The 26,729-nt window shown below is 45.3% G+C and overlaps 1 protein-coding gene across 2 annotated transcripts in view; it reads right to left on the bottom strand.

Moving 5' to 3' along the window:
* The window catches only part of FBLN5 (fibulin 5), a 111,961-nt gene that overhangs the window by 29,087 nt on the left and 56,145 nt on the right, over nucleotides 1-26,729 (bottom strand). For both annotated transcript variants that reach the window (XM_084840603.1, XM_084840611.1), the window contains exons 5-6: nucleotides 15,963-16,085; nucleotides 244-360 (exon numbers count right to left, since the gene is read on the bottom strand). In XM_084840603.1, the coding sequence (XP_084696729.1) occupies nucleotides 244-360; nucleotides 15,963-16,085 (240 nt within the window). The remainder of the gene's footprint in view (nucleotides 1-243; nucleotides 361-15,962; nucleotides 16,086-26,729) is intronic.

Raw genomic sequence — 26,729 nt, 5'->3', positions numbered from 1 at the left:
ATCTTTATATCCAACTCTTCCTGGCACAGAATTTTGATCATTTAAAAATCAGCACAGGTAAAGCATAGAACACATACAACCCAGCATATATTTATGGTAGCAACAGTGAAGTTGGTAGAAGTATAGGCACTGAATTCCTAATGTTACATAAATGCTGAAGGCCGGATGTTGCTGGTCTGGGAATAAAAACTGCTATTCTCTCTCTCTCTCTCTCTCTCTCTCTCTCTCTCTCGTACGCACTACCTTGGCATGATCTTCCATCGTCATTCAAGACAAATCCTGGATTGCATGTACAGGAGTAGGAGCCAGGTACATTGGCGCACAGCTGTTGACAGTAGCCATAGCGACATTCATCTATGTCTGGAAAAAAATGGGAATTACAAGTGAGACTAGTAGTTGCAATTCTTATACACCAAATCAATAACCACACAGACCCCGGACACAACCACTGACATCCAATATTTCCTAATAATATTTGCTAACATGTCTCAAATAACTACAGTATGATCAACATGTGTTGTTCAGGCCCATCAGACTGCACACAAAATCTTTGTCTATCAAACCTTGTCCTCTCCTTTCATTATTGGTCTGTTTACGCAACTTAATGAGGGGCAGTTCGCACCAACACACTCCACATGACTGCATATTTCAGCCCAGATCACCTCATGCACACAGTGATCGAACTGTCTGAATTGTTCATCTGAAGCACAAACCATATTTGTATACACTGTTGTAAACTTCAAAAGGTGAGTTGGCTGGTAGCAAACAATATCTCTATTTGAGCTTGTGACATTTATGACATAAGCTGCGCTGAAAAATGAAGCATCTGACTGTGTGAAATGGCCCTTAGATTCTAATCTAAGCCCACTAAACAAGGGCTGTTTACTCATAGCACCTACAACCAAACTACATGTGATGTTAAAGATATAGGTAGCAGCTACATCTTTTTTCCCAGTTTGGAGGGCAGTGTTCTGACAGTGTTCATGCAGAACACTGTCAGAAAACAACTGTAATCATAGACAGTGAGGTACCAATGAACTGGGTGGGGGCAGATTTTAGGTGGGCTGTCAAAAGGCCAGAGATAGCAGTTTCCCAGAAAGGCATCCTGAATACATGTAGTGTATATGTTTGGGGTTTGGAAGATCCTGTCAGCAACCCTCTCTGTGGTCAGACATACCTTCCTTCATGCCTTCTTGAGGCTGCTCAGGCACTAAACATCTAGCAATTTGCAAATGTCAGATCCATCCCTTTATGTCACATGTAGGCAGCCTGCAGGCTGCATGCGGCCCTCAGCTGCTCTCTTTGCAGCCCATTTTCCCATACTTGCTGTCTGCTGGGTGGGTGGGAACAGATTGCTGTTCTCTATTGCTAATATCTGGGGAGTGGACAGGCTTTAACCTCACCCCCCACTTATCCTAATGCAGGTGACATTGCTGTTTCTGCACTGGTAATAGAGTCTATGTCAATACTTCCACATATGTATGATGGGGATGCAGATGAGCCTTGTGCAGTTGGAGCATTGCAAATGGCTTTGATAACTACTATGCTAGTGCAGCTTTCTTGTTTTTAACTTCTTTTTTACAGCTGGAGCAGACTCACTGTCTCAATTTTCAAACTATTTCTCTTGCAGCATAATTTTTGCAGACATGCTCACAGTGTGATATTTTCTGCTCTGCTTCCTTCTAATACCGAACTGGAACTTTATGAGCTTATATAACTTTAGAAATACAAATTAAGGCTGAAGAAGAGTAACTCTGTGATGATAATGAGCAGTACTATTATAATAATTGTAAAATTGCCATACATTTATTAATAACAGTGATTGCCAACATTTTATTTATTTATAGCATTTATATACTGCTCTACATCTAAACAGATTCCAGGGCAGTGAACAATAAAATATAACATGATAAAAAAATAAAAAAATAAAACACCATGTTAAAAATACTTAAAAAAACAGAATACTGATTAACACCCCCCCACAGCAATCTACATTTAAAATGCAGCTAGCACCTGCATCATCATCTTCCTTTTTTGTTTTGTTTTTTACAACTTAGGGAGGTGAGGTTTAGTACTTCCCAGCTGCATTTTTTCTGGTAATCCCCCCGCCCCCATGCTTAGGAGAAAGAGAGCCTCCATTGGCACTAAAGGAGACTACTTTTTTCTATGTCCAATAGCCATGTGTGTGAGGCAATTATTAGTAACACTGCAGATGGCGATGCCCCTTCATGGATCACTGCCTTGTTGTGGCGAAGGGGCTTGCGTAACTCAGTGAAGCCATAAGCTATGCCGTGCAGGGCCACCCAAGATGGACAGGTCATGGCAGAGAGTTCTGACAAAATGTGGTCCACTGGAGAAGGAAATGGCAACCCACTCCAGTATCCTTGCCAAGAAAACCCCATGGAATGTCTCACAAGGCTAAAAGATATGACGCCGGAAGATGAGACCCTCAGGTCGGAAGGTGTCCAATATACTACTGGGGAAGAGCAGAGGGTATTTCCAAGTAGCGCCAGAAAGAGTGAAGCGGTGGGCCAAAGCCGAAAGGACACTCAGCTGTGGATATGTCTGGTGGTGAAAAGAAAATCCGATGCTGTAAAGAACAATATTGTTTAGGAACCTGGAATGTCAGATCAATGAATCAAGGTAAGCTAGAGGTGGTCAAACATGAGATGGCAAGATTGAACATTGACATCTTGGGAATCAGCGAACTAAAATGGACAGGCATGGGCGAATTTAATTCAGGTGACCATCATATCTACTACTGTGGGCAAGAATCCCTTAGAAGAAATGGAGTAGCACTCATAGTCAACAAAAGGGTGGGAAAAGCAGTACTGGGGTACAATCTCAAAAACGATAGAATGATCTCAGTACGAATCCAAGGCAAACCATTCAACATCACAGTAATTCAAGTCTATGCCCCAACCACTGATGCCGAAGAAGCTGAGGTTGATCGGTTCTATGAAGACCTACAACACCTTCTAGAACTAACACCAAAAAAAGATGTCCTCTACATCATAGGGTATTGGAATGCTAAAGTAGGAAGTCAAGAAATCACTGGGATAACAGGCAGGCATGGCCTTGGTGCACAAAATGAAGCAGGACAAAAGTTAATAGAGTTTTGCCAGGAGAACATGCTGATCATAGCAAACACTCTTTTCCAACAGCACAAGAGGCGACTCTACACATGGACATCACCAGATGGTCAATATCGAAATCAGATTGATGATGTCCTTTGCAGTCAAAGATGGAGAAGCTCTATACAGTCAGTAAAAACAAGACCTGGAGCTGACTGTGGCTCAGATCATGAGCTTCTTGTTGCAAAAGTTCAGCTTAAATTGAATAACGTCGGGAAAACCACTAAACCATTCAGGTATGACCGCAATCATATCCCTTATGAATATACAGTGGAGGTGAGGAATAGATTTCAGGGATTAGACCTGATAGACAGAGTGCCTGAGGAACTATGGACGGACCGTAACATTGTTCCGTAACATTGTTCCGTAACATTGTTCAGGAGGCAGCAACGAAATCCATCCCAAAGAAAAATAAATGCAAGAAAGCCAAGTGGCTGTCTGATGAGGCTTTACAAGTAGCTGAAGAAAGAAGGGAAGCGAAAAGCAAGGGAGGAAGGGGAAGATATATCCAACTGAATGCAGAGTTCCAGAGAATAGCAAGGAGAGACAAGAAGGCCTTCTGAAATGAACAATGCAAAGAAATTGAAGAAAACAACAGAATGGGAAAGACTAGAGATCTCTTCAAGAAAAATGGAGATCTCAAGGGAACGTTCTGTGCAAAGACAGGCATGATAAAGGACAAAGAAGGCAGGGACCTAACAGAAGCAGATGAGATTAAGAAGAGGTGGCAAGAATACACAGAAGAACTATACAGGAAAGATCTGAATGTTCCTGATAGCCATGATAGTGCGGCCACTGAACTTGAGCCGGACATCCTCGAGAGTGAAGTCAAGTGGGCCTTAGGAAGCATTACTAACAACAAAGCTAGCGGAGATGACAGTATTCCAGCTGAGCTATTTAAAATCCTAAAAGATGATGCTGTTAAAGTACTGCATTCAATATGCCAACAAATTTGGAACATTCAACAATGGCCGCAAGACTGGAAAAGGTCAGTTTACATTCCAATTCCAAAGAAGGGCAACGCCAAAGAGTGTTCAAACTACCGCACAATTGCGCTCATTTCACATGCCAGCAAGGTGATGCTCAAAAAATCCTACAAGCTAGGCTTCAGCAGTATGCGAACCGAGAACTACCGAAAGTACAAGCTGGGTTTCGAAGAGGCAGAGGAACTAGAGATCAAATTACCAACGTTCGCTGGATCATGGAGAAAGCAAGAGAATTCCAGAAAAACGTCTATTTCTGCTTCATTGACTACGCTAAAGCCTTTGATTGTGTGGATCACAACAAACTGTGGCAAATTCTTAAGGAGATGGGAGTACCAGACCACCTTACCTGTCTCCTGAGAAACCTGTACGAGGGTCAAGAAGCAACAGTAAGAACCGGACATGGAACAACTGAGTGGTTCAAAATTGGGAAAGGAGTACGACAAGGCTGCATATTGTCACCCTGCTTATTTAACTTATATGCAGAGTACATCATGAGAAACGCCGGGTTGGATGAATCACAGGTCAGAATTAAGATTGCCAGGAGAATTATCAACAACCTCCGATATGCAGACGATACCACCCTAATGGCAGAAAGCGAAGAGGATCTCAAGAGCCTCTTGTTGAGGGTGAAAGAGGAAAGTGCAAAAGCTGGTTTGAAACTCAACATTAACAAAACTAAGATAATGCCATCTGGCCCTATCACTTCCTGGCATATAGAAGGGGAAGAAATGGAAGCAGTGACAGATTTTACTTTCTTGGGCTCCAAGATCACTGCAGACGGTGACTGTAGCCATGAAATTAAAAGACGCTTGCTCCTTGGGAGGAAAGCTATAGCAAACCTAGACAGCATAATAAGAAGCAGAGACATCACCTTGCCGACAAAGGTCCGTCTAATCAAAGCTATGGTTTTCCCAGTAGTAATGTATGGCTGTGAGAGCTGGACTATAAGGAAGGCTGAGTGCCGAAGAATTGATGCTTTCGAACTGCGGTGCTGGAGAAGACTCTTACGAGTGCCCTGGACTGCAAGGAGGTCAAATCAGTCCATCCTAAAGGAAATCAACCCTGAGTGCTCATTGGAAGGACAGATACTGAAGTTGAAATATTTTGGCCACCTAATGCGAAGAGAAAACTCTCTGGAAAAGACCCTGATGCTGGGAAAGACTGAAGGCAAAAGGAGAAGGGGACGACAGAGGATGAGATGGCTAGATAGCATCACCGATGCAATGAATATGAACTTGAGCACACTCCGGGAGAGAGCGCAGGACAGGAAGGCCTGGCGTGCTATGGTCCATGGGGTCACGAAGAGTCAGACACGACTGAACGACTGAACAACAACAACAAGATGGCGATGGAAGTATTAAGCCTCACCTCCTTAAGCTGTAATGTCTGAAGTGGCTCACGGAGTTAATAGAATTTAGTCTGCAGGTGTCCAAGATGATGATGATGATGATTAAATAGATTTATATACTGCTTACCATTATATATATATATATATATATATATATATATATATATATATACACACAACACGTGGAAACAACATTGATTAGAAAACTGCCCTCCACAATGCCGAAGCTTGCCCTGCATCTTGGAAAAACCACCTGGGTTTGACCAGCCCCTTGCGATATGGACAACCTTGAACCGAATTCGCACGGGTCATGGTAGATGTGCAGATGCCCTTTATAAATGGGGCAAAATAACATCATCAAATTGTGATTGTGGGGCCGAAAAACAAACTATCCAACACATAGTGACAGAGTGTCAAAACCGAGCCTACAGTGGAGACTTTGCTGATTTCCTGGCTGTGACAATTGAAGCAAAAAACTATATCTGTAACCTAGACATATGTTTGTGATCTTCCTGTCTATATTTTATATTTCATATTTTATTAGGCTCTATGTTTTTATTGTAACGCGATGTGAATGCACCATACGAGAAATAAATAAATAAATAAATATATCACACACATGTGGTTTACAAGGAGATTAAAATACATCGTAGTATATATTAAAATACTAATAAATACAAAAATAAACTGGGTAGCACAATCAGGGAAGGCCTGGGTGAAGAGATGGTTCTTTAATTGGCACTTGCAAGCATTCCACAGCTGGTGTCTCCCAAATACTAGGGGGTACGACATTCCACAATTCACAAGCAATTAAAAATTAACTGCTACTGCTACTACTACTAATATGCTGTAGAAACTTAGGGATCATTATGGCATAACAACTGGCAGAGTATTTATTGTCATTTTGGTCCAACTAAATGCAACAGCTCTTCTGGAACTTCAACTCTATTAACTGAGGTAACTGACAGAATAAAAAAGCCAGCAGTGCACATGTAGAGAGCAGGGCCCCATCTACATGGCACGGCTTTCACCCCCAACCACCACCTTGTCTTAACTGCGCAGTATTTTTTGTAACCCCCCTTTTTGGCCATTATACGTGACTGTGCAGCTGTGCAGCCCCGTGAGCGTGGGGGTGTGACGCTGCAGTGGCTGTTCTGTATTTTACGGGTTGTGTTGTGCCTTTCCATCCCTTGTGAGGTAAGAAGTGGGTGTTCTGTGCTCCTTGATTTCCATGCCATCTGTTTGTCAGTTCCCCAGCCTGAGACTCTCACAATGGTTTGCGTGAGCAGTACATGCCTACCCATTGCTCTGAAATGGAGGCCAGAGCAAAACTGCTCCTCCCCCAAGACACCCCCCCCCGCGGCGCTTGGGCACTGAATCTGAAAGCAACCGTTGCGAAGATACAAAGCTGCAAAAATGTGTGAAAGTGTGATTAAATAGATGAAAACGCCTCTCGGTGCCTCTGTAACTGTGCAGCTGTGAAGGGACGGGGGGAGTAAAGGGGCATCACAGAGTGATACAAGCACTACACATGCTTACAACACACCCACCGCAAAATGCTAAGTCAGTTCAGGGAAGGGACAGACGGCTCACAACCACAGGGAAACCAAAAAAATCACAGCAAAACACCTCCTCGGAAATTCGCATTTTCCAGGAGAAAACCACGCTGCAAAGTGGCGACTGCATCATCTGTCCCGAAGAACCTCGACTCGCAGCCACCTCGGAGTAAAAGGCTCATGTAGATTGGTTCCAGGTGCAGAAAGAGCCTTTTGAAGGGGGCCCTAGAACACATCTCACCTTACTTCTTCCAGGTATGAAAGAACGGGTGCAGGTGAGCGTGCTTGGTAACCCATAAAGCACAGTAGTATTTTGTTCATCAACAGAGAGCACCATATCTGGTGGCAGCTGAGCCCCAAAGGACTAAGGATGGACAAAAGTCCCTTACCTGGTCCCGCAGCTGTTTTCAGTGGGGGGGAGGCGCTTCGGTTCTCCCCCCCCAAATTCTTGGCAGGGGCGGAGGCGCCCCGCCCCTCCTGGCCAAAATTCAGGCCGGGGGGGAGGCGCCCCATCCCTCACCGCTAAAATTCTGGCCGGGGGGGAGTGCCCCATCTCCCCGGCCGCGAAATAAAAAAGTAAATGGTAAAAAACAAACACGTGATAGGCTACGTAAATCGTTACGTAGCCTATCACGGCTAGATTTTCAGTCAGCCGTGATAGGCTACGTAAATCGTTACATAGCCTATCACGGGTGACTTTGGGGAAAAAAAATGCGTATGCAAATGGCGGCGCCCATGGGCGCCGCCATTTGTGTTCCTTATTTGGGCATGTGTAGTCTACGTAAAGATTTACGTAGACTACGGTGAAAATAAGGGCAACGCTATTTGCGTTGCCCTTATTTTCGCCATAGTCTACGTAAATCTTTACGTAGACTACATGTGCCCAAATAAGGAACGCAAATGGCGGTGCCCATTGGCGCCACCATTTGCATACGCGCTTTTTTTTCCCCAAAGTCACCCGTGATAGGCTATGTAATGATTTACGTAGCCTATCATGGCTGACTTTGAAAATCTAGCCATGATAGGCTAGGTAAATCATTACGTAGCCTATCACGTTTTTTTAAAAAAATTTATTTTACTGGGAAATGGCAGCAGCAGCAGCTGGTCGGAAGACCGGCCGCTGCCCCCGCCGAAACTCCGCTGGGACCTGCCGCCAAGAGGGACATTCGACAGAGGTAAGTCCCATCCGGGGGGGGGGTGGCAGAGAATTTCCCCACCAATTTTGGGGGGGCCGAATGCGTTGGAGATTTGTGGAGAAATTCTCCACCATCCCTACAAAGGAGATTTCCGGAACTTCAGTGTAGTGGACAGAATGTTGGATTTGTACTCGGGAGACCAAGATTCCAAGGCCAGGAAATGAAAATGACAAAATGAAGACTGGCTTTTCCCTGGTGCCTGACAAAAAAAAAAGGCTGGTGAGGGATGACCAGATGGAACCCTGTTCTATCACCCCTAAATAAGGAATGAGTTTAATTTTAGAAAATCTATCTGTGTTCTGGAGGATCACAAATTCATAGCAGCTGATAGCATTTGTTTTACATTTGTTTTACTTGTTAAAATATGTGATACTGGAGCCTGAGGAATAGGAGGAAGCATCCAAAAGGCTATTTCTCAGACACCCTAAATATCTTTCAGAGAATCTGTCATGTGGGGATGGGTGGGGGAAAATTACTTCAAGTTCATTTCGAAGACATTTTCCATGGCAGATCTCCCATAACTTGTAAGTTCTTTTCCACCTCTCATAGACTCTTTGGTGACCTATTTTCACTTTATATTTGTACTTGTATACACACACCCAAATACAAAACACACAAATGTCGCATCAGATGTAAAGTGCACATGCGCTTATTTTTCAAAGCTTATAACGCCTGCAGGGGAACATCATGTATTTTAAAGGGCATTAATTAAATGAGGAAAGGATCAAAAACTCTAAAACTGACTTCTGTCTAGGTGTTTACTAAAATATGTTCACTTGCATTATATGCGGGTTTCAAAATCTATGCAAAACATCAGTGTGCCTAGAATAACATCCATGAACTGCGGCAAAAATGATTGATTTATGTAGTTCTAATATGTACAGGCTAAAACAGGGATGGGGAACCATCTGTAGTAATATTTTATTACAGCCTTCCCCAACCCGGTAACTTCCAGATGTTGTTGGACTCCAACTTGAAGAAGTCTCAGCCAGCATGACCAGTGGTCAGGGATGATGGGAGCTGCAGTCCAACGACATCTGGAGGGCCACAAGTCCCCATCCCTGGGCTAAAAGCACAAGAGATGGATCAAAAGACACATTTGTTGCTGGATAGCACTTGAATACTTTTGACACTGAGTTAGATAATATAGTTTTCTCTCTCTCATCTCAGAAAAAAAAATCAATCCCATCACATAAGCATTTTTCTCTCATTTGGGTCTACTTTTTGTTTGCCATTTAAAGTAGTTTTACAATTGGCTGTCCTTCAGACTTAATGCAATCTCTATGATGACTATTAAGTTATTTCTCTGCTCCAACTGTGCCTTATGAGTGACTGTGTTAGGTTCTCATTGAAAATTCTACATTTATACTCACAGCCCATCTCTCCCAACACCTCAGTTATTTTGGCAAACAGCATATGGGAGAGACAGTATTAGAAGATATCCCTGTCTGAGTAATTCCTAGACCGTATCTCGACAAGGAGAAGTGAATGGAAGAGTACCATGTTTTGTTTACCTGTTGGTGGGGGTGGGTTTTGGGGGGAATCTGTTGTGTTTTTAGGGGTGTGTAGCCTGACTGATAGGCGGGAGCGAGGAGGCATGTGTCCACTTGATGGAGGCAGTGGGGGGAGCGTTGGGGGCCAGAATATACAGAGGCTGGGTGGCGGGCACTGGCGGAGCGCTAGGGGCAGGACATGCCAGGTAAGGGGAACAAGGGGGAGATGTGTAATATCTGTGCCCTGTTCCAGGCCTGTCCAGAGCCAAAGGATGGCTGTGGGAGGCATGACTCCATCTTCTGGCCTTTGGTACCCAGAAAACATCCCTCATCCATGACATGATCCTGGGTGGAGGTGCAGACCTGGCATGCGTTACGGAGACCTGGCTGGCTGAGGCCGCTGCTCCAACTCCATGTGTCTTGCTGGATTTTCGTATGCACAGCAGCCAAGGGCTGGGGATCAGGGAGGGGGAGTGGCTGTTATCTACCAGGAGTCCTTGGTCTTCACCAGACCCTCTCTCCGGGAGACCAAGGTTGCTGAGTGTAATGTACTGGAGGTTGGGCCCGAAGGGCAGTCTGGGGATTCTGCTCGTGTACTGCCCACCCCGCTGCACGACTGACTCCCTGGCTGAGGTGCTTGACGTATAGTCTCTGATGTGCGTGTACAGTCCCCTAATTTATTGGTATTGGGGGACTTCAATGTACATTCAGGGGCCGTCCTCACGGGAGCACCTCAGGACTTCATGGAGACCATGGCTTCCTGGGAGCTGCACCCTATTCCAACTGGGCCCACCCATGTAGCCGGTCATGTGCTAGACCTTGTGTTTGTTTCTGGAGAAGCGGGGAGTGATCTGGAAGTCGGGGGTATATCTACCACCCCCTTGTCATGGTCAGATCACTATCTGGTGATGTTGGACTTCTCGGTTCCACAAACCCTCCACAGGGGTGGAGGACCCATTAAAATGGTCTGCCCCAGGCGTCTTATGGATCCAAATGGATTCCTGAACACGCTTGGGGATTTTCTGGAGCATGCAAACGGCCACTCGGTCAAGACCCTGGTGGGTGGCTGGAATGCTGCAATCTCTGGGGCATTAGATTGGGTGGCTCCGAAATGCCCTCTCCCCCTGAACAGGGCTCGGACTACACCATAGTTCAATCCATGGTTACGAGCTCTGAAACAGGTGGTGAGACAGCTAGAGTGCCGGTGGTGGAAGTCTCGCTCCAAAGACGAACAAACATGGGCTAGAGCTGTATCTTCAGCCTATCACGTGGCGGTGAAGGCAGCAAAAAAGGAATACTATGCTGCCTCTATTGTGTCTGCAGAGTGCTGTCCCAGGAGGCTGTTCCAAGTGGTCCGGAGCCTGGTTGGTCCAGTTGCTCCGGAACCTCTGCAGCATTCTAAGGCCTCCTGTGAGGCTTTGGCAAGGCACTTTGCAGATAAAACAGATAAAATAGCATTGCCCTTATTTTCGCCGTAGTCTACGTAATCTTTACGTAGACTACAGAGACCAAATAAGGAACGCGAATGGCGGCTCCCTATGGGGGCCGCCATTAGCCGTACGCGCTTTTTTTTTTTTTAAGTCACCCGTGATAGGCTACGTGACGATTTACGTAGCCTATCATGGCTGACTTTGCAAATCTAGCCGTGATAGGCTACGTTAATCGTCACGTAGCCTATCACAGGGGCGTTTTTTTTTTTTTAACTTTTTTTGGAATGGTGGCGGCGGCAGCTGGTCGAAAGACCGGCTGCCGCCCCTGCCCCTGTCAAAGCCTTGCTGACCCGCCGCTGCGACCCACCACCGGGAGCGACATTCGGGAAAGGTAAGTCCCATCCCGGGGGCGGTGAGGGGTGCGGGGGGTGCGGAGAATTTCTTCCCGAAACTACTTCGGGGGGCCGAATACGTTGGCACTCGGCCCCCCGAAGTTTCGGGGAGAAATTCTCCCCCATCCCTACTCCAGATGCACCTGCATTTCAGGAGCAAGCCTCATTGAGCACAATGGGAGTTACTTCCAAGCAGACACACATATGCTTGTGCTGGGAAAGGCGGGGGGGGGGGACACAGGGATGGGAAACCAGCCCCCTTTCTAACTGCAGACTCTCTGTAATGAAGGTGTGAAGTAGTTACTTCCTAAGGAAATCAACCAAGCCATGGAGAATTGCAGGTTCGGTAAAGCGCTTTACAGGCTTCAGGAAATCCGTGCGTTAAACTCTGTATTCAATTCAGGGGGATCTCTGTAAATTCTGATATGGGCATTCAGAGGGCAAGCCTCATTCAGCACAATGGAAGTTACTTCTGAGAAGATACTACATCATATCCCTAATGACCCAAACACAGCCAGCTCTGGGTAAATCACTCATGGAGACACCCCCATAAACAAAGTAATCATATATGAATGGTGTGTATTTTTTAAATAGAAAGGATATCCTATTTTCCCCCCAAACTGGAATTTATTGCTGTATTTGGATCAACTGTAAAGCTGGAACTACATATTCGGCAGAGACTTGGGAGTTGGGACTAGGGATGTACGAAAGTCACTTACCTTTGACGAAATTTGCTTCGCGGTGGGGGGGGAGGCGCGCCGTCCCTCCCCCCGAAATTCTGGCAGGGGGGAGGCGTCCCGTCCCTCCCCCCCGAAATTCTGGCCGGGGGGGAGGCGCCCCATCCCTCCCGCCGCGAATCACGGCCGGCCAGGAACCCAAATGGCGGCGGCCATAGCCGCCGCTGTTTGCGTCCCTGCAGTCAGCTGTGATAGGCTACGTAAATGTTTACATAGCCTATCACAGCTAAGTGAAACAAAACAAAACAAAACCGCGTGTATGCAAATGGCGGCGCCCATGGGCGCCGCCATTTGCGTACGCACGGGTTTTTTTTCTTTTTTCAGTCAGCCGTGATAGGCTACGTAAACATTTACATAGCCTATCACGGTATTTTTTGAAAATCTAGCCGTGATAGGCTACGTAAATCTTTACGTAGCCTATCACATTTTTTTGTTTTTGTTTTTACTGGAAATGGCGGCGGCGGTGGCGCCGCTGCTGCCGCCGAACCACCGCTGGAGCCGCCGCGAGGGAGATTCGTCAAAGGTAAGTCCCGTCCCGGGGGGGGCAGGGGGGGCAGATTGTTTCGCCACCGATTTCTGGGGGCCGAATGCGCTGGCATTCGTCCTCCCCGAGATTCGTGGCGAAATTCTCTGACATCCCTACTTGGGACTAGAAATCCAGGGGGGTTTCTCCACGACAACGGAAGGAGAAGCAAATGGAGGATTATCTGGATTTTCCTAGGAATTTGCTTTGGTCTGCTTTGGTCCATGCAGGGCTCCACAAATGAGTGCACCACACCAGCATAATTTGCTTCACAGAACATACTTCTGGGTGGGGGTAGGAGTGAACATCATCTGATTGGCAGGGGCTACTCAACCGAGAGGCTCCCCCCAATCCAGGCTCCCCCCCTTTCCTTCTATAAAACCCTGGGAGGTTTCCTCCTGTGTCTTGACAAAACCAGTCTCCTACTCTCTCTCCCCCTCTCTCACATTAACTACTACCTTACAGCAGGAAACACAGCTGTAGAACCTTCTCCCTGCCTTAAAGCTCCCAATCCACTGAAGCTCCGCATTAACTGCTCCCTTACAGCTGGCGAAGTGCTTCACAGCCTTTAGGAGACTTAACTCTGTGAATACTTGAAACACCCTGGCTCCAACCAGCCCTTTTTCTAATCCCCTTTCTCCTTTCCCCTGAAGCTCCCGATGCTGCAAAGGAGTGAGGCTGCAAATTAATTACTTCCAAAAAGAAAGGAAGTAAACATCAAAGACAAGCCTCACTGAACACAATGGGAGTTACTTCTGAGTAGACACACACATGTTTGTGGTGGGAAACACAGGGACGGGAAACACAGGGACGGGAAAGCAGACCTCTTTCTAACCTGATGCTGCACACGATTGAAGGTGCAAATTAGTTACTTTCAAATGGGAATAAACCAAACAACAGAGAATCGCAGCTTCGAGATAGCACTTTATAGCCTTTAGGGAAATAGTGCTTTAAAATGTGCTGTTTCGATTGAGGGGGATCTCTGTAAATCCTGAAGTGTGCATTCAGGGGACAAGCCTTACCGACCACAATGGGAGTTACTTCTGAGTAGACACTAATTGGTTTGTGCTGGAAAACACGGGGTAGGAAACACAGGGACAGGAAAACACCCCTTGACTGGGGTCATGGTGAAAGGCACACCCCTGGGCAGGGTTAGCATACCTGAGGTAAATGCAGTGGTTGGGGTACACAACAACTATACTGCAGAGAACCCAACTTAAGGAAAAGAATTGGACTTAAAGTAGTCTCAGGAAATCTGTTTTTTCCACAAAAAGCTCCAGGATGGCTGCAGGATGGCCACAATGTCATGTGCCCTGAACAACCTTGAAACGGAGCCAGTTCACAGTAAATCGACTGTGGAGACACCCCCCAGTCTCCACTGAATACCTCCAAAAGTGTCACTGTGGGGGGACAATACATAATTGAGAAGCACTGGGGTGGGGGTGGATGGATGCATAATCCTCACTTGCATAGCATGTCAGCTGACTGATTTTTTAAAACATGACATCAGGTGCTTTTGAGAAACCTTAAATGATCACAAGAAGTTCTCATGTAGCGGAACAGTTTAAAAATCATATTTTTGGTAGTATTTTTGGTATTTTTGGGTTCAGTGATCCCAGCCAATTGGAGCACATGCCATGATATGATTATTTGGCTATGTATACAGCATCTCTCCCAATACGAACCTACCCATATACTATGAACAACATCAGAGGCACTCCTCTAAGGGAGGTTCAGGATGGCAACAAGGGAGAGAGCCTTTTTGGTGGTGGCTCTCCAGTTGTGGAATGCTCTGCCAGCAAGGTCTGCCTGGCACCAACATTGTTATCTTTTCAGTGCCAGGTTAAGACTTGCTTCTATTCCAAGGTGTTTGATGGCATATGATGGGCTTCTTAATGCATCAGTTGAATTGTTTATGGTTGTCAATTATGGTGTTTTTTTTAGTTTTTTATGAGGTCCTGTTATTTCACTGATAATTGTTTTTAGCTGTTTGACATTTTTGTATGTCAAAATGTCATAACAGGACTTAACAACATTTTAATTTTGTTGTAAGTCCTTGAGTCTTCTTTAAAAAAAACAAGGCATCTAAGAAATTTAATAAATAGTAGTAGTAGTAATTATTATGAAAATTTTATGTGACAGCATTATGAAGCCAAATGTTTCCTGCCCTCACTCAGCCCTAGTTAAGAGGAGAAAATGGGATAACCTCATTTATACCAACCTCAGCAATATGTAGGTCTGCCTTTAATAATAATAAATTACCAGTAGAATGGAAGAAAAGCAAAACAAAACATTTTGAGTAGTATCCAAAGTCTGTGTGCGGCCACGATATAACGCTTCCAGGGGCGTTCCTGGAAGGGGCAGGTTGTGCACCTTTCAGAAACAAGAATTTTCACTGGTGTTGGGGTTTGCCCTGGAAGTGCTTTATCATGGCCGCGTGCGTACCTGGGCTAGCGGAGCTGGGCATACGTGAACCGGGGCCTGGCGGAGCTGCCTGCATAGGCACAGCCCCTATTGGATTCTACCCTTTGGAGGAACTCCTGAGCATAATGGTTCTCAGGCAATTATCAAGAAGGACCATGAATGGAATCCTTCTTTGTTCAGATACTTTTACCAGCTGCAGCCTCAAACAGAAACTTCCTCCACCGCATCCCTTTTAGTAGTACTCTCCTCATTCCCCTTTGATAGAAAACTGGTGGTCCAGCCACAAGTCCCCCCCTCCCCGCCCCCAAACCATCATGTAGAAATAACCAACAACAGTTTCAAAAAAATGTACTTCACCCAGTGTGCAGATGGGTAATTTTGGACCCTGGACTAAACGGGACTCTCCTTTAGATGACCATGTGTATTACTTCAGTTGTGAAGCACACAACTAACATTTCTCTTCCCCCATCCCAAATGCCATTCTATGCTTTACAACTGCTTCTACACTTCTTATGTGTTAGGACAACAATAACTCTGTTTGCCAAACCTAATTAAAAAAAAAATACTCAGAGCACATGCAGTTTTGCATTTTAAACTCACTTAAGTCTTAACACCATCATGACTGCAGGAATAAAATGGAGTTTGCTGCTGCTGCCCTGATGGCCACATCACCTGCTGCTCTCTAGGTGCTCATCCCACCCCCCCGAGCTGCACCGCAAACTTCACCCCACAGTATAACGTACCTAAGCATTGGCCCTCTAAAAGCCAGTATCCATCAGTGCAGGAGCAAGTGTATCCTCCTTCAGTGTTGATGCAGATTTGGGTGGGGTTGCACTGATGCGATTCGGATGCACATTCATCGACATCTGCAATACAGAGAATAATCAAGCATTACATGATTATTCAGACACAAAGCAGTGTTTGTTTTAATTGTAGAGTCTCGTTCCTAGGATCAAGCATATACAAGATGCATCTGAGAAAGAAATCAAGAGGAATGCCAAAATACATTTGGAGCTGCTTTAACCACAGCCTCTGAGGCACTGGAGATAATTCAGTATTGTACTCCCTATGCCAAGGTACTGAGTAGATCAAAATCATTGGCAGTTCAGGAGAAATATGTCCACCCAACAGATGCTCTCTGTCTCTTATAGCGCTGACTCAATGACAGAGGTTGTTTCCAGTTTCTTTGATATCATGTTACATCTACTGGTTGCTTTCCTGGTAAATAACATTTCTGAACTCATACCAACTGGGAATTTGTAGCCAGTAATAATAATAAAAAAAAACACTTCTCCAATCAGACATTTCATTAGGCTGATCTCCAGGGCACTAGGGCTGTAGTCCTAAACATACTTTCAGCATGATGCTAACGAAGCATGTTTCTTAGAAGTCCCCTGGAGTTAAATGAGACTGATAGCGCATGTTTACAAACAATCGTCACTGTGCTCAGTGCTGTGTACTACCAGGTAAGTGTTGAGAGGATTGAAGCTTGAGTCTTTAGTAAGTATACAGCAGCCATAGATTACAATCTTATACGCAGGGTCAAAAAAGACTTTAAAATGTAAAGTTTAAATGCATCTTTGAATCCCATGCTTGGGATTCCCTATGACTCCTTAAAAGCAAAGACAGCTGTGGAGGCCCTGATCCAGATAAGGACTGCAATGTGTGTGTGTGTGTGGGGGGGGAGGTTAACCCTTTCCCTTCTGCAGTTTCCTGCTGAAAATCACTCCTCTGCAGGCTAAAATATACACTGTGTTGAATACATAGCATGAAACTGATCCTCACCATTTTGTTTACGTTAGTGTTAGTGCACAGCCCCCAATCTGGATTGGGAACACCACACAGGGGTAGGGGAGTCTAATCCATCCCACCCAGCCAGTTTTTCCCCCAAATCCAAATGGAGTGGAAAAACCCATGGAGTTTCCACCCCGTTTTTTAGTCCCCGTGGTTGGAGGGAGTGAACATTAAAACCAACACTAAAACGATCATTAAAACAATTTAAAACGTCACATTTGAAAGATGTGTCTTGACATCTTTTCTAAAAGAAGAGAGAGTAGGAACCAATCATAGCACCAAGGGAACTGCACTCCACAGTCTGGAAGTGACACAGCAGAAAGCCTTCACCTGTCAAGCGGGGCCTCTGCAAGTGACAGTATCCACAGAAGGGCCCCTCCTGCAGATTTTAATAGCTGCACAGGTTCATAACAAGACAGACAGTCCCTTTAGTATCCAAGCTCTACTGTGTTTAGGGCTTTAAAGGTGATGTTGGCCCAGAGACCGCGGAACAAAGAAGTGACAAAGAGCCAGTTGTCTGTGTATGGGAAGACAACTGTTCCTTGTAGTTGCAAGTGTGCTGCTACTACTGCCATGAACTTTGTAAAGACTCTTGGTCCTGTGGCCAGATCAAATGGGAGGACTTTGAACTGGAAGAATTTCTTGCTGAGGGCAAACCTGAGAAAGTGGCATGAGGTAGGATGGATGATAATATGAAAGGTGAACCAATCTCTGCAGCACAGTTAAGGGAAAAATGGAGGAGAGTGTAGTAATTCAGAATTTCAGTGGTCAGATGTAACAACTGATGTCTCGAAGATCAAGTATAGGCTGAAGAACCCTCATCTTTCTAGGGGGCAGTGAAGTACCTGGAGGGAAAAAACAGTAAGCTTTTGAGCAGAGGTGATCCTTTTTATTGCACCCTTGTACAAAAGCTTGTTGATTTCTGCCTGGAGTGCATGGGTAGGGTGGGTAGTATGAAAGATTCCTGTGTATGTGTGTGCGCTCTTCAAATTTGATGACATAACCCTGTGTAATGATTGAAAGTACCTAGGTATTGGTCATGATGGATTGCTGCACAGGCAGGAAGGGTCTGTTGGAGAAGAATAGGGGAAATAGTCAATCCCCTCTGTATGAATCAAAGATGATGTTTGGACAGGTTCGGGTATTTGCCCCATGCAGGTTGGTAGGGTTTATTCTGAAATGGTTGTTGTCTTGGTTGAAAGGAGTTATATAACACTTGTCTAGAAGGTCTGGTCAAGACTGAGTTGACTGGTGCCTTACTGACTGTTGGTGTTGCCAATATGGGTGACGGTGATTTGTAGAGGTAGAGGATGACTGGGATCTGTAAGTGTGAGGCCTGAACCAAGGCTATTAGTAATTTTAGAGGGGCTTAGATGCCCCATAATGCTCTCTGACTTTGGTACAGAAGGCTGCTGTTTTCCCTAACAAGCCTCTTGATTTACCAGGATGAGTCAAAGGCCAATAGTGCAGCCTCAAGCACATTCCATACTAATGAGCTAGAGGGTCTTATCAGGATGCGCATGGGAAGTGAAGCTTGTTTTGCCTTAAAGCTGCAGGTAGGGATGTACGAAAGTCACTTACCTTTCGCAGATTATGTTGATGGGGGGGGAGGCGCTCCGTTCCTCCCCCCGGAATCCTGGCTGGGGGGGAGGCGCTCCGTTCCTCCCCCCCCCCGGAATCCTGGCCGGCCGGCTGTGCTCCGCAGGGATTCCATTTGCGTCCCTGCAGTCAGCCGTGATAGGCTACGTAAATGTTTACGTAGCCTATCACAGCTGAGTGGGGAAAAAAAACCGCGCATACGCAAATGCGGACGCAAATGTGGACACTACGCTATTTGTGTTCCCTTTATTTTCGCCGTCTTAGTCTACGTAAATCTTGACATAGACTAAGACGTGCCAAAATAAGGAATGCAAATGGCGGCGGCCGTGGTGCATTGTTGTTGTTGTTTTAAGTCAGCCGTGACAGGCTATGTAAATCTTTACATAGCCTATCACGTCTTTTTTTTAAAAAAAAAACTGGAAATGGCGGTGGTGGCAGCCGGTCGGAAGACCGGCCGCTACCGCCACTGCACCACCACCAGAGCCACCGCCGCCAGGAAAATCCGCCCCAGGTAAGTCTCGTCCCAGAGGGGGCGGGGGGGGCAGACTGTTCCGCCACTGATTTCAGGGGGGCCGAATGCGCTGGCATTCGGCCTCCCCAAGATCCGTGGCGGAATTCTCTGACATCCCTAGCTGCAGGTGTCTGTGCTGAGAAAGTCTCTGGTTGTTTTTCTTCTGAACAAGCACTGCTAGTCTATGATGGGAAAGTTGTAGACGAATGCGAATTAATGCTTGCTGTTGTCATGCTGCCTCACTGCTAACATGTATAGTATAAAATCCATTTTACCCCATGGCTCTGGGTTCAGAGAAGCTGTCTGATCCAACCATTGGGTACACTTGTGTGCTGATTGTACTCAATAAAGTATCTCCTTGTAAGTAAACCTGGATCTGATTTATCACTATCTTGGCACCTCTAAATTAAGAGTTCGAAGCCTACTGCAGGGGCAATACAGGATCCCATTCCCATCTTGCAGGCATATGTTTACATCTTGTGGATGTGGTCCAAAGTCTCATCTGTGGATGTAATGAAGAGTCCTTCTCTGTCAAACGGGAGGTCTTCCACCCTCGTAAGCCTCCTGGTAAGCTCTGCTGTTCTAAGCCAGGTGTGACATCATATTGATTTATTGGCCCGCCATTGTGTGTGCTTTGGCTTGAAATATCATCGCCAGGTTCTTCTAGGTTGGTCAAAGAAGGTCTCCATTTTTTCCCATAGAAACTGCTGGTAGACTGTCATGCGAACCTCATCATTTGCTACATGGAATGCTAGGGCCCTGGTGGAATGGATTCTATGTCCCATTGAACTTTTCCCCTTCTGAGTTTATGGGAGCGGAATGGGTTTTTTGTCTAGTCTTGGACTGGGATGTTTTCACAAGTATAGAATTAGATGCAGGATGTTTAAAGAGGAAGGAACAGTCTTCTTCCTGGACTCTGTGTAAGTTCTCTATCTTTCTGGATGTAGGAGGTATGGTGGAAGGCTTCATCCATGATTGTTTAATGATGTGCAAAAGTGTGGGGAACATGGGATTAGTGACAGGGGGAGCTAGGTTCAGCTGCACCCTGTTGAACACCAGATCTGTGACAGGAACCAGGGGAGCCTTGATCTCTAGTCCCAAAGATTCTACCATTCGCAGTACCTGCTCTGCATAAGGTCTGACATCATCCAAGGGAGAAAGGGGGTTCTTATCCCCTATAGCAGCATCTGGGGAAGAGGTGGAGGCCACCTCAGACACACAGACAAGGGTGAAGATGAATAGGAGCAGTAATCTTGATGTCTCGAGGAGTGATCCTTGGAGCGTGGCTTAGTCGGTGGGTCCGGGCTGGTAACAGGTGATGTTGGAGTAACCAGTGGGACAACTGTTAATGGTTGCAATGTGGTGGATGTTGGTGTTGCAATTTGGAATTTTCGGAAGAATCACATCTTGGAAGAAGTTAGCCAGAAGAGGCAGATGTAGTGCAAGCAGTAAGCTAGTCTAGTTAGGCACTGTGGCTGTTTGTGACAATTGTCTGTCGAGAGGTTTTGACATAGTGTGGGTCAGGGGTGCATGGCTGGGGGTAGTAATGCAGAACATCTCTTTCCCTGTAATCATGATGCCATCAAGGGCAAGTTATGCTATTGTGGTGGTGATCAGTCCTTATAGTAGAAGGGAGGAGACCTGGTGTAAGATGGGCACTGGTAGTCATCCCATGGTATGATGGAGAAAGCTTTCTGAGGAAGCTGATGCTGTGAAGTTTCTGGGTATGGAGGAGATTTGTCCCTGCACAAATGAGACTTACAGAGGGATGGTACTGGAGAGCAGTCCCAAGGGGTGGGCTGGTAAGATCCTGGAGAGACTCATCCCCTGGACTCACCCTCTGACACCAACCATATCCACTGGATATCGTCAGAGTAATTACAATCCCAGGAGAGCTGTAGTTTCTCCAAAACTGGTGTTGGGGACCAAAGACAAGGTGGTGGCAAAACCATCGGTACTGGGGCTGAATGCTTCAGTCCAGATGTAGCCTTTGGTTCATCATCAGATTTGATTTTGTATCTTCTTTTTGTTCTTTGGTCTCGGTACCTGGGAATTACTAGGGCATTTGTTTTGGGACTTGGTAGATTTGATCTTCTTGGTCTCAACTGTTGGTATTGAAGTCTCGTGGCTGGGCTGAACTGCCATAGTCGATGGTTGGTCTGACTGCAAGGCTGAAGCCGATGCCAGAGAAAGGACTGGTACACCCAAAACCAGGGACGATTGCCCTGCAATCCCTTCCATCAGTGGGGATGCTGTGGCGAGCAGGAGAGACAGTGTCAGTCCCAGCTTGGTGCAGATGAAGGATGAGGCAGTGTGAAGAGGCTGGTTAAGGGCATCCTGGATCTGCCGCCTTGAGGGCTTGCTCCTATGAAAGGGCATGGAGACAAACCATACTGTTCCTTCTGTCCAGCCTGCTTAATAAAGTCCTGGCAGTGGGCACAAGACTCCACTCTGTGTGCCTCTCCCAGGCACAAGAGACAGTAAGAGTGGCTATCAGTTAGTGGTATCTTCGCACTTTTTGAAGGCTTTGGAGGCCATGTGCCCCGAGGGGCAAAGACAAAAAAGGAGGAAAAGTCAGAGAAAATAGAAAGAAAGGAAAAAAGAGCAAAAGAAGGGCAGGGGGAACTGTTGCAATTTGTAGTGAAAAAGGCAGTGAGACATGGAGAAAGTTCCAAATGCTGGCAGTTGTTGCAGCAGACAGAAAGGAATTGGGAGGCAAGTGGGAGCCATGCCCGCAGCGCACATAGAGTGATGGGCAAGACTTCTGCTTAAAAATCTGCTCAGCTCTAGAATGTTCTGAATGACCACTCTGTGCAGGCGCATGTGTGTGAGTCACAGAGAGCAAGAAGAAGAAAGGTGAAATCAAACATGTAACAGGAAAAGTGCAGACACAACCATTCCAGTGAACCATAGATAACTGGCTACATTGGACCTTAATACTCAAGGAAAAAAAAATACATATAAGCGCTCCAAGGACATTCTTTGGCACCTTTTTATTCCTTGGAAAATTGCAAGCAAGAGCAAATGGACCAGAGGGCATTGTGCAAACATCATTTGCACAACACAAATTCCTTATTCAATTGCACAGTATATTATATAAATATGGGAATAAACTGCTTAGTTTTGTGCAAATTGCTAATTTGCTGCCAAGTCCTATTGCTGTGAACATCACTGACTCTCTCTCTCTCTCTCTATATATATATATATTCTCCATATATATATGGAATTGTGCTTAACAATTATCTGCTGCTTTCCACCTTTAATATCTTTTATATAAGGATTAACTAAGTGCAGCACTAGCATATCATAAATCCATGACCTGGCTGCATGTCATCCTGGCATGCTAACACTATTCGCATAAGAACTGGTGACCCAATTTTAATATATAACCTCCACAAGGGTAAGTTTCCTTTTGCTCATCTAGCATCACTTTAAAACCAGGCCTTATAGGATCACACAAGCTTTTGTATGGGGGACCCTAGAAATGAAACCCTGAACAGGAATAAGAGGAGACTGAACATGGGATACAGAGCAGATTGAATCTCCTCCTTTCAGAAATCACACACAAATATCCCTGTTGGTCTGGATGCATCCTGATCTGGTCTCTAATAAAAATCCTCAAACATTGAAATCTTCCCTTGACAACTTGTGCTGTTGTGAAGCCATTCTTACCACTGGGAAGATTTCCCCCAGAAACGCAGTCTAAATCACAACTGGATTCAATTTTTATTTGTTTGCAGGTGCTAAGTGTATGCTCCTTCATATGGTCAGCCTTTCAGATACATTATAATCATTATGTTTCCCCTTAAAATTATTTCCTCTAAGCTAAACCATGTGCATTTAGTGTTTGCTTGTACCCTAACTTCTATATGAAGAACTTCTATATGAAGAAAGTTTCCTATACTGTGTCTTAATTTTTATGCATGTGTCACAATGGAAAAGATAAGCACATGCTATATAACAGTTGAAGTGGTGGTTTTGGACACAAACATTTGCCCAGGTGTTGAGAGAGTGGGTGTTGGATGGTTCCCAATCTAGCTGGCTCTCCCTGGAAAAATAACAATGACCCAACACAGCAGTAGTTTTCATTTGGCTTTGGTCTGTACTTTAGGAATGTAGTATTGTTAAGCACTCCTTCTTATCAAATGAAATTATCTTGAGAGAAAAGAACTCAGAGAAAGCATGTGATTTCACTGCAGAAACATCTCCTAGAAAGGACATTATTTTTATTTATTTTTAAAGGAAATTTCTGACCAAATACTAGACTCCAAATAATTTTGGAAACATCACTATTCTACAGAGTTCAGGTATCCAGCGGTTAACTGTAGTTTACCATATTTAAGAAAGAATATTCAGAGCTGTTAGTTTTAGGGTTTTATTTTTATCTGGGCTCATTATTCACAAGCATTTTTATCTGTCAGAAGATGGGTTCATTTGGTCACAGAGCTTGGTGTTAGACACAGTGGTTGTACATCTCACTAAGCGAAGAATGTCTTTGAATGTGTTTGGCTGAATTTAAATTTTTGTGTACATTTGAGCCTCCGCCTCTTCCCCCATGCCCCGCCTCTGGTATTGGTGGTTTCCCTCCCTTTTCATTTCTTCCTAGAAAACACTCTGGGAAAATTCACACTTTATGCAGTGAGCCTATTTGCAGAGTGTACACCAGAGTTTGCAGTGCTAAACACCTTAACACGGGAAAGAAAGGGGAGTGCCTTCAAACATTCAAGGATATGACTGGATGGCCAGGTGTTCAACTTTACAGAGAACAATCTTCTATTTGAAGGCATCCTCTGTTTGAAGGGCTGTCCAGTCTAAGCAGGGTTTCAAGATAAAGAGCTATAAGTAGGGAAAGCAAGTGCCCGGAATTGCCTATCAACAGTTAGCAGCATCTGTACAGCAGACTGAGCAAGTACACAAGTCACCTGGTCAAAGTCTTTCCCACTATGGTGAGATGTATTGTTTCTTTTGTTCTCTTTTACAGCAATGCCCCATTTGCACAAATTTCATTGGCTGAAAAATAAAGGCGGTTGGCAAATGAGTGACAGCCCCTTCAAAGTGCCATTTGGGCATTGCTGAAGGGGCTGTCACTGGCGAGGGAGGATTGAGGCAGCTCAGGAAGAGCGGCAGGGTTTTTTTGCTGCTCTTGCTGAGCGGCTCTGTACCCAATGACCACAGCCCATGATGGGTTGGCTCTGTCAGATTCGGATGACATGCCAACCCATTGTAGGTAAAACAACCCCTAGAACAAGCCATGGGTTGCCAGGATGGCTTGCTGGTGAAAAACAAGCCACCCTGCAGGAAGCGGTCTGGGCTCAGATAACATGACAACCCACTATGGCTTCTTTTACAGGACAACCGACGATAGCCTTGCTATTTCTCTCCACCCAACCCGTCCTCACTATTTCTCTCCTTTCCCCATCCTTAACCTCCTTCTTTCTGACCCTTCCAAGCCCCTAGCCTTGCTTTTTCTCACCTGCTCTCCCCTTTACCTTGCTGTTTCTCCCCCCCCTTCTACCTTCTAGTCTTGTGCTTTCTCTCCCCTCTACCCCTTTGCCTTGCTATTTCCCCCTCCCTTCCAGGCTTTAGGCTCACTAATTCTCCCCCTCCCCCACAACGTCATTTGACTAGCCAAGCCCCCATGACAGCCATTGTATCACTAGCCACATCCTCCCTGGAAGCTACTTTGTGGGGGGGCCCACAGCAGTTTTTCAAATTCCCAAATGTGCTCATGGCTCCAAAAAGGTTGGGGACCCCTGGCCGACACCAACTGGCAGCAGCTCTTCATTGTCTCTGGCTGAGGTCTTTCCCAGCCCTGCTGCTACTGAGATCCTTTTAACTTGAGATGCCATGGATTAAAATCTCAGCCCTTTTGCATGCAAAGCATATGCTCCACCACCTGGCATCTTACTACAGGCAACCCTTCACAGGGCTGCCTATTTGCAGAGTATTAGGCTGATTATGTCTCATTGATATTTACTTTGCATACACAGTGCTACTACCATGAAAATAAAGGCACACTGCTGACAAAAGGGTGATGGCCTACACAAATGTTTATCTTTATAAGGGAATTAACTCTAAAGCTACCCCATCATGGCTGCAATCTCTAGTCTTGAGTATTGCATCATGACCATACACTCCAGCAAAATCCCCAGCCAGCATGGCCAATGTTAGCAATATTTTTATTTTATTTCAGTTTAAAATGTATACATATATGGGTCCTTGGAATTCTTCAGCCATGTCTATATGAGGCATTTATTGTGCACTCACGAATGGCCACTCATGGAAGTATGAGTGTCCATTACATGATGTCGCCAACCTCCAGGACGTCTCCTGTCCCTCCCCCACCCCCTGAAATAAGCTGGAAGTAAACAAAAAACAAAAACAGGTTTTTGGCAGCCACTAGATGGCACTGTTCCATTACAAACAATGGAAAGCCCAGCCTGCCCAGGACAGCCCAGGAAAATGGCGTTTTCACTTCTGCCTTGTGAAAAGACCACACCCAAATTGCGCGGAGGGAACGGAAACAAAATGCCCTGGTACAGCTGCAGAATTTCCTTTAATGTAGAAATTAGAGTGGCTAGTAATATATTAGTGAACAATAAAGCAAGATTAAAACTATTTCAATTTAAAATATACACATAGACAATGTAACAAGAATAGCAGATGTCAGCAGCAGCAGCAACTTTAAGTACACCACTTTGTTGTTCTAATCTTGCTTAAAGAAGAAACTGGGGTAAAGTGAAGCCAAATATCAAATTCTGCCTAAATAATGATAATCAATAGTATAATTCAGAATAACATGAAATTATATTTACACTGACATTACGTTGAACGTACAAAGCCGTCTCGTGCACATTCCTTTTTTGTAGAATGAGCACGTTCAAGGAAGAGCTGGATCTTGCCCACTGGGCTTGCCTATGCACATTCAGCATAACTTCTATGGAGTTCGGGGTAGGCTGACCACTTGCACACTGGCAAAAAAAGGCATCACCCCCCAAAAGAGAAAAAAAGATGACACAGATTTTCATACAATTCGCTTACGCCGATTTATATGTGTAACCCCACTTTCCCTACCAGCAACCCTGTGGGGTGGGGGAAACCATAGAACCTGGGTTAATACAGTAGTGGGTGAGGGTGAACAATGTCGACCCCAAACTAGTGTGGAGTGCTGCCAGCCCAACAGGCCCCTGTTCCCTGAAGAAGGGTGGGAGGGAAATGATGAACAACTTAGATATAAAAAACCAAGAACTTGGATTTATTTAACAGGGAAGGGAAAAAACAGTGAACAAGGAAAGCAAACATTCAAAAGAATAAAAAAATCAAAGTAAGACTCTAAACTATAAAAGTAAGAGAGCCCAACAGTGATATGGCCCACAGATGTAGGTTATGTCTTCAGACCTGTCTCAAGCTGTGCACTCTCCAGAGGTACAAGGATTCAGTTACCGGCAGTTGGTAGTGGGGCCGCTGCTGACTGGTAACTAGCAGTGGTCCCTGGAGTTGAAGGACCCTACGAACAACCCAGAGTTCACAACCCAACAACAATCCATGGGTTCTCTTCCAGGGTTATTCGTGGTTAAAAACCCATAGTTAAACCATAGTGCAGGGT

This window comes from Heloderma suspectum, chromosome 1, assembly GCF_057233095.1.
Source record: "Heloderma suspectum isolate Gila_16-S chromosome 1, 16-S_ref, whole genome shotgun sequence".
In the NCBI taxonomy this organism is placed as follows: Eukaryota; Metazoa; Chordata; class Lepidosauria; order Squamata; family Helodermatidae; genus Heloderma; species Heloderma suspectum.
This window is presented reverse-complemented; position numbering and strand designations above follow the sequence as displayed.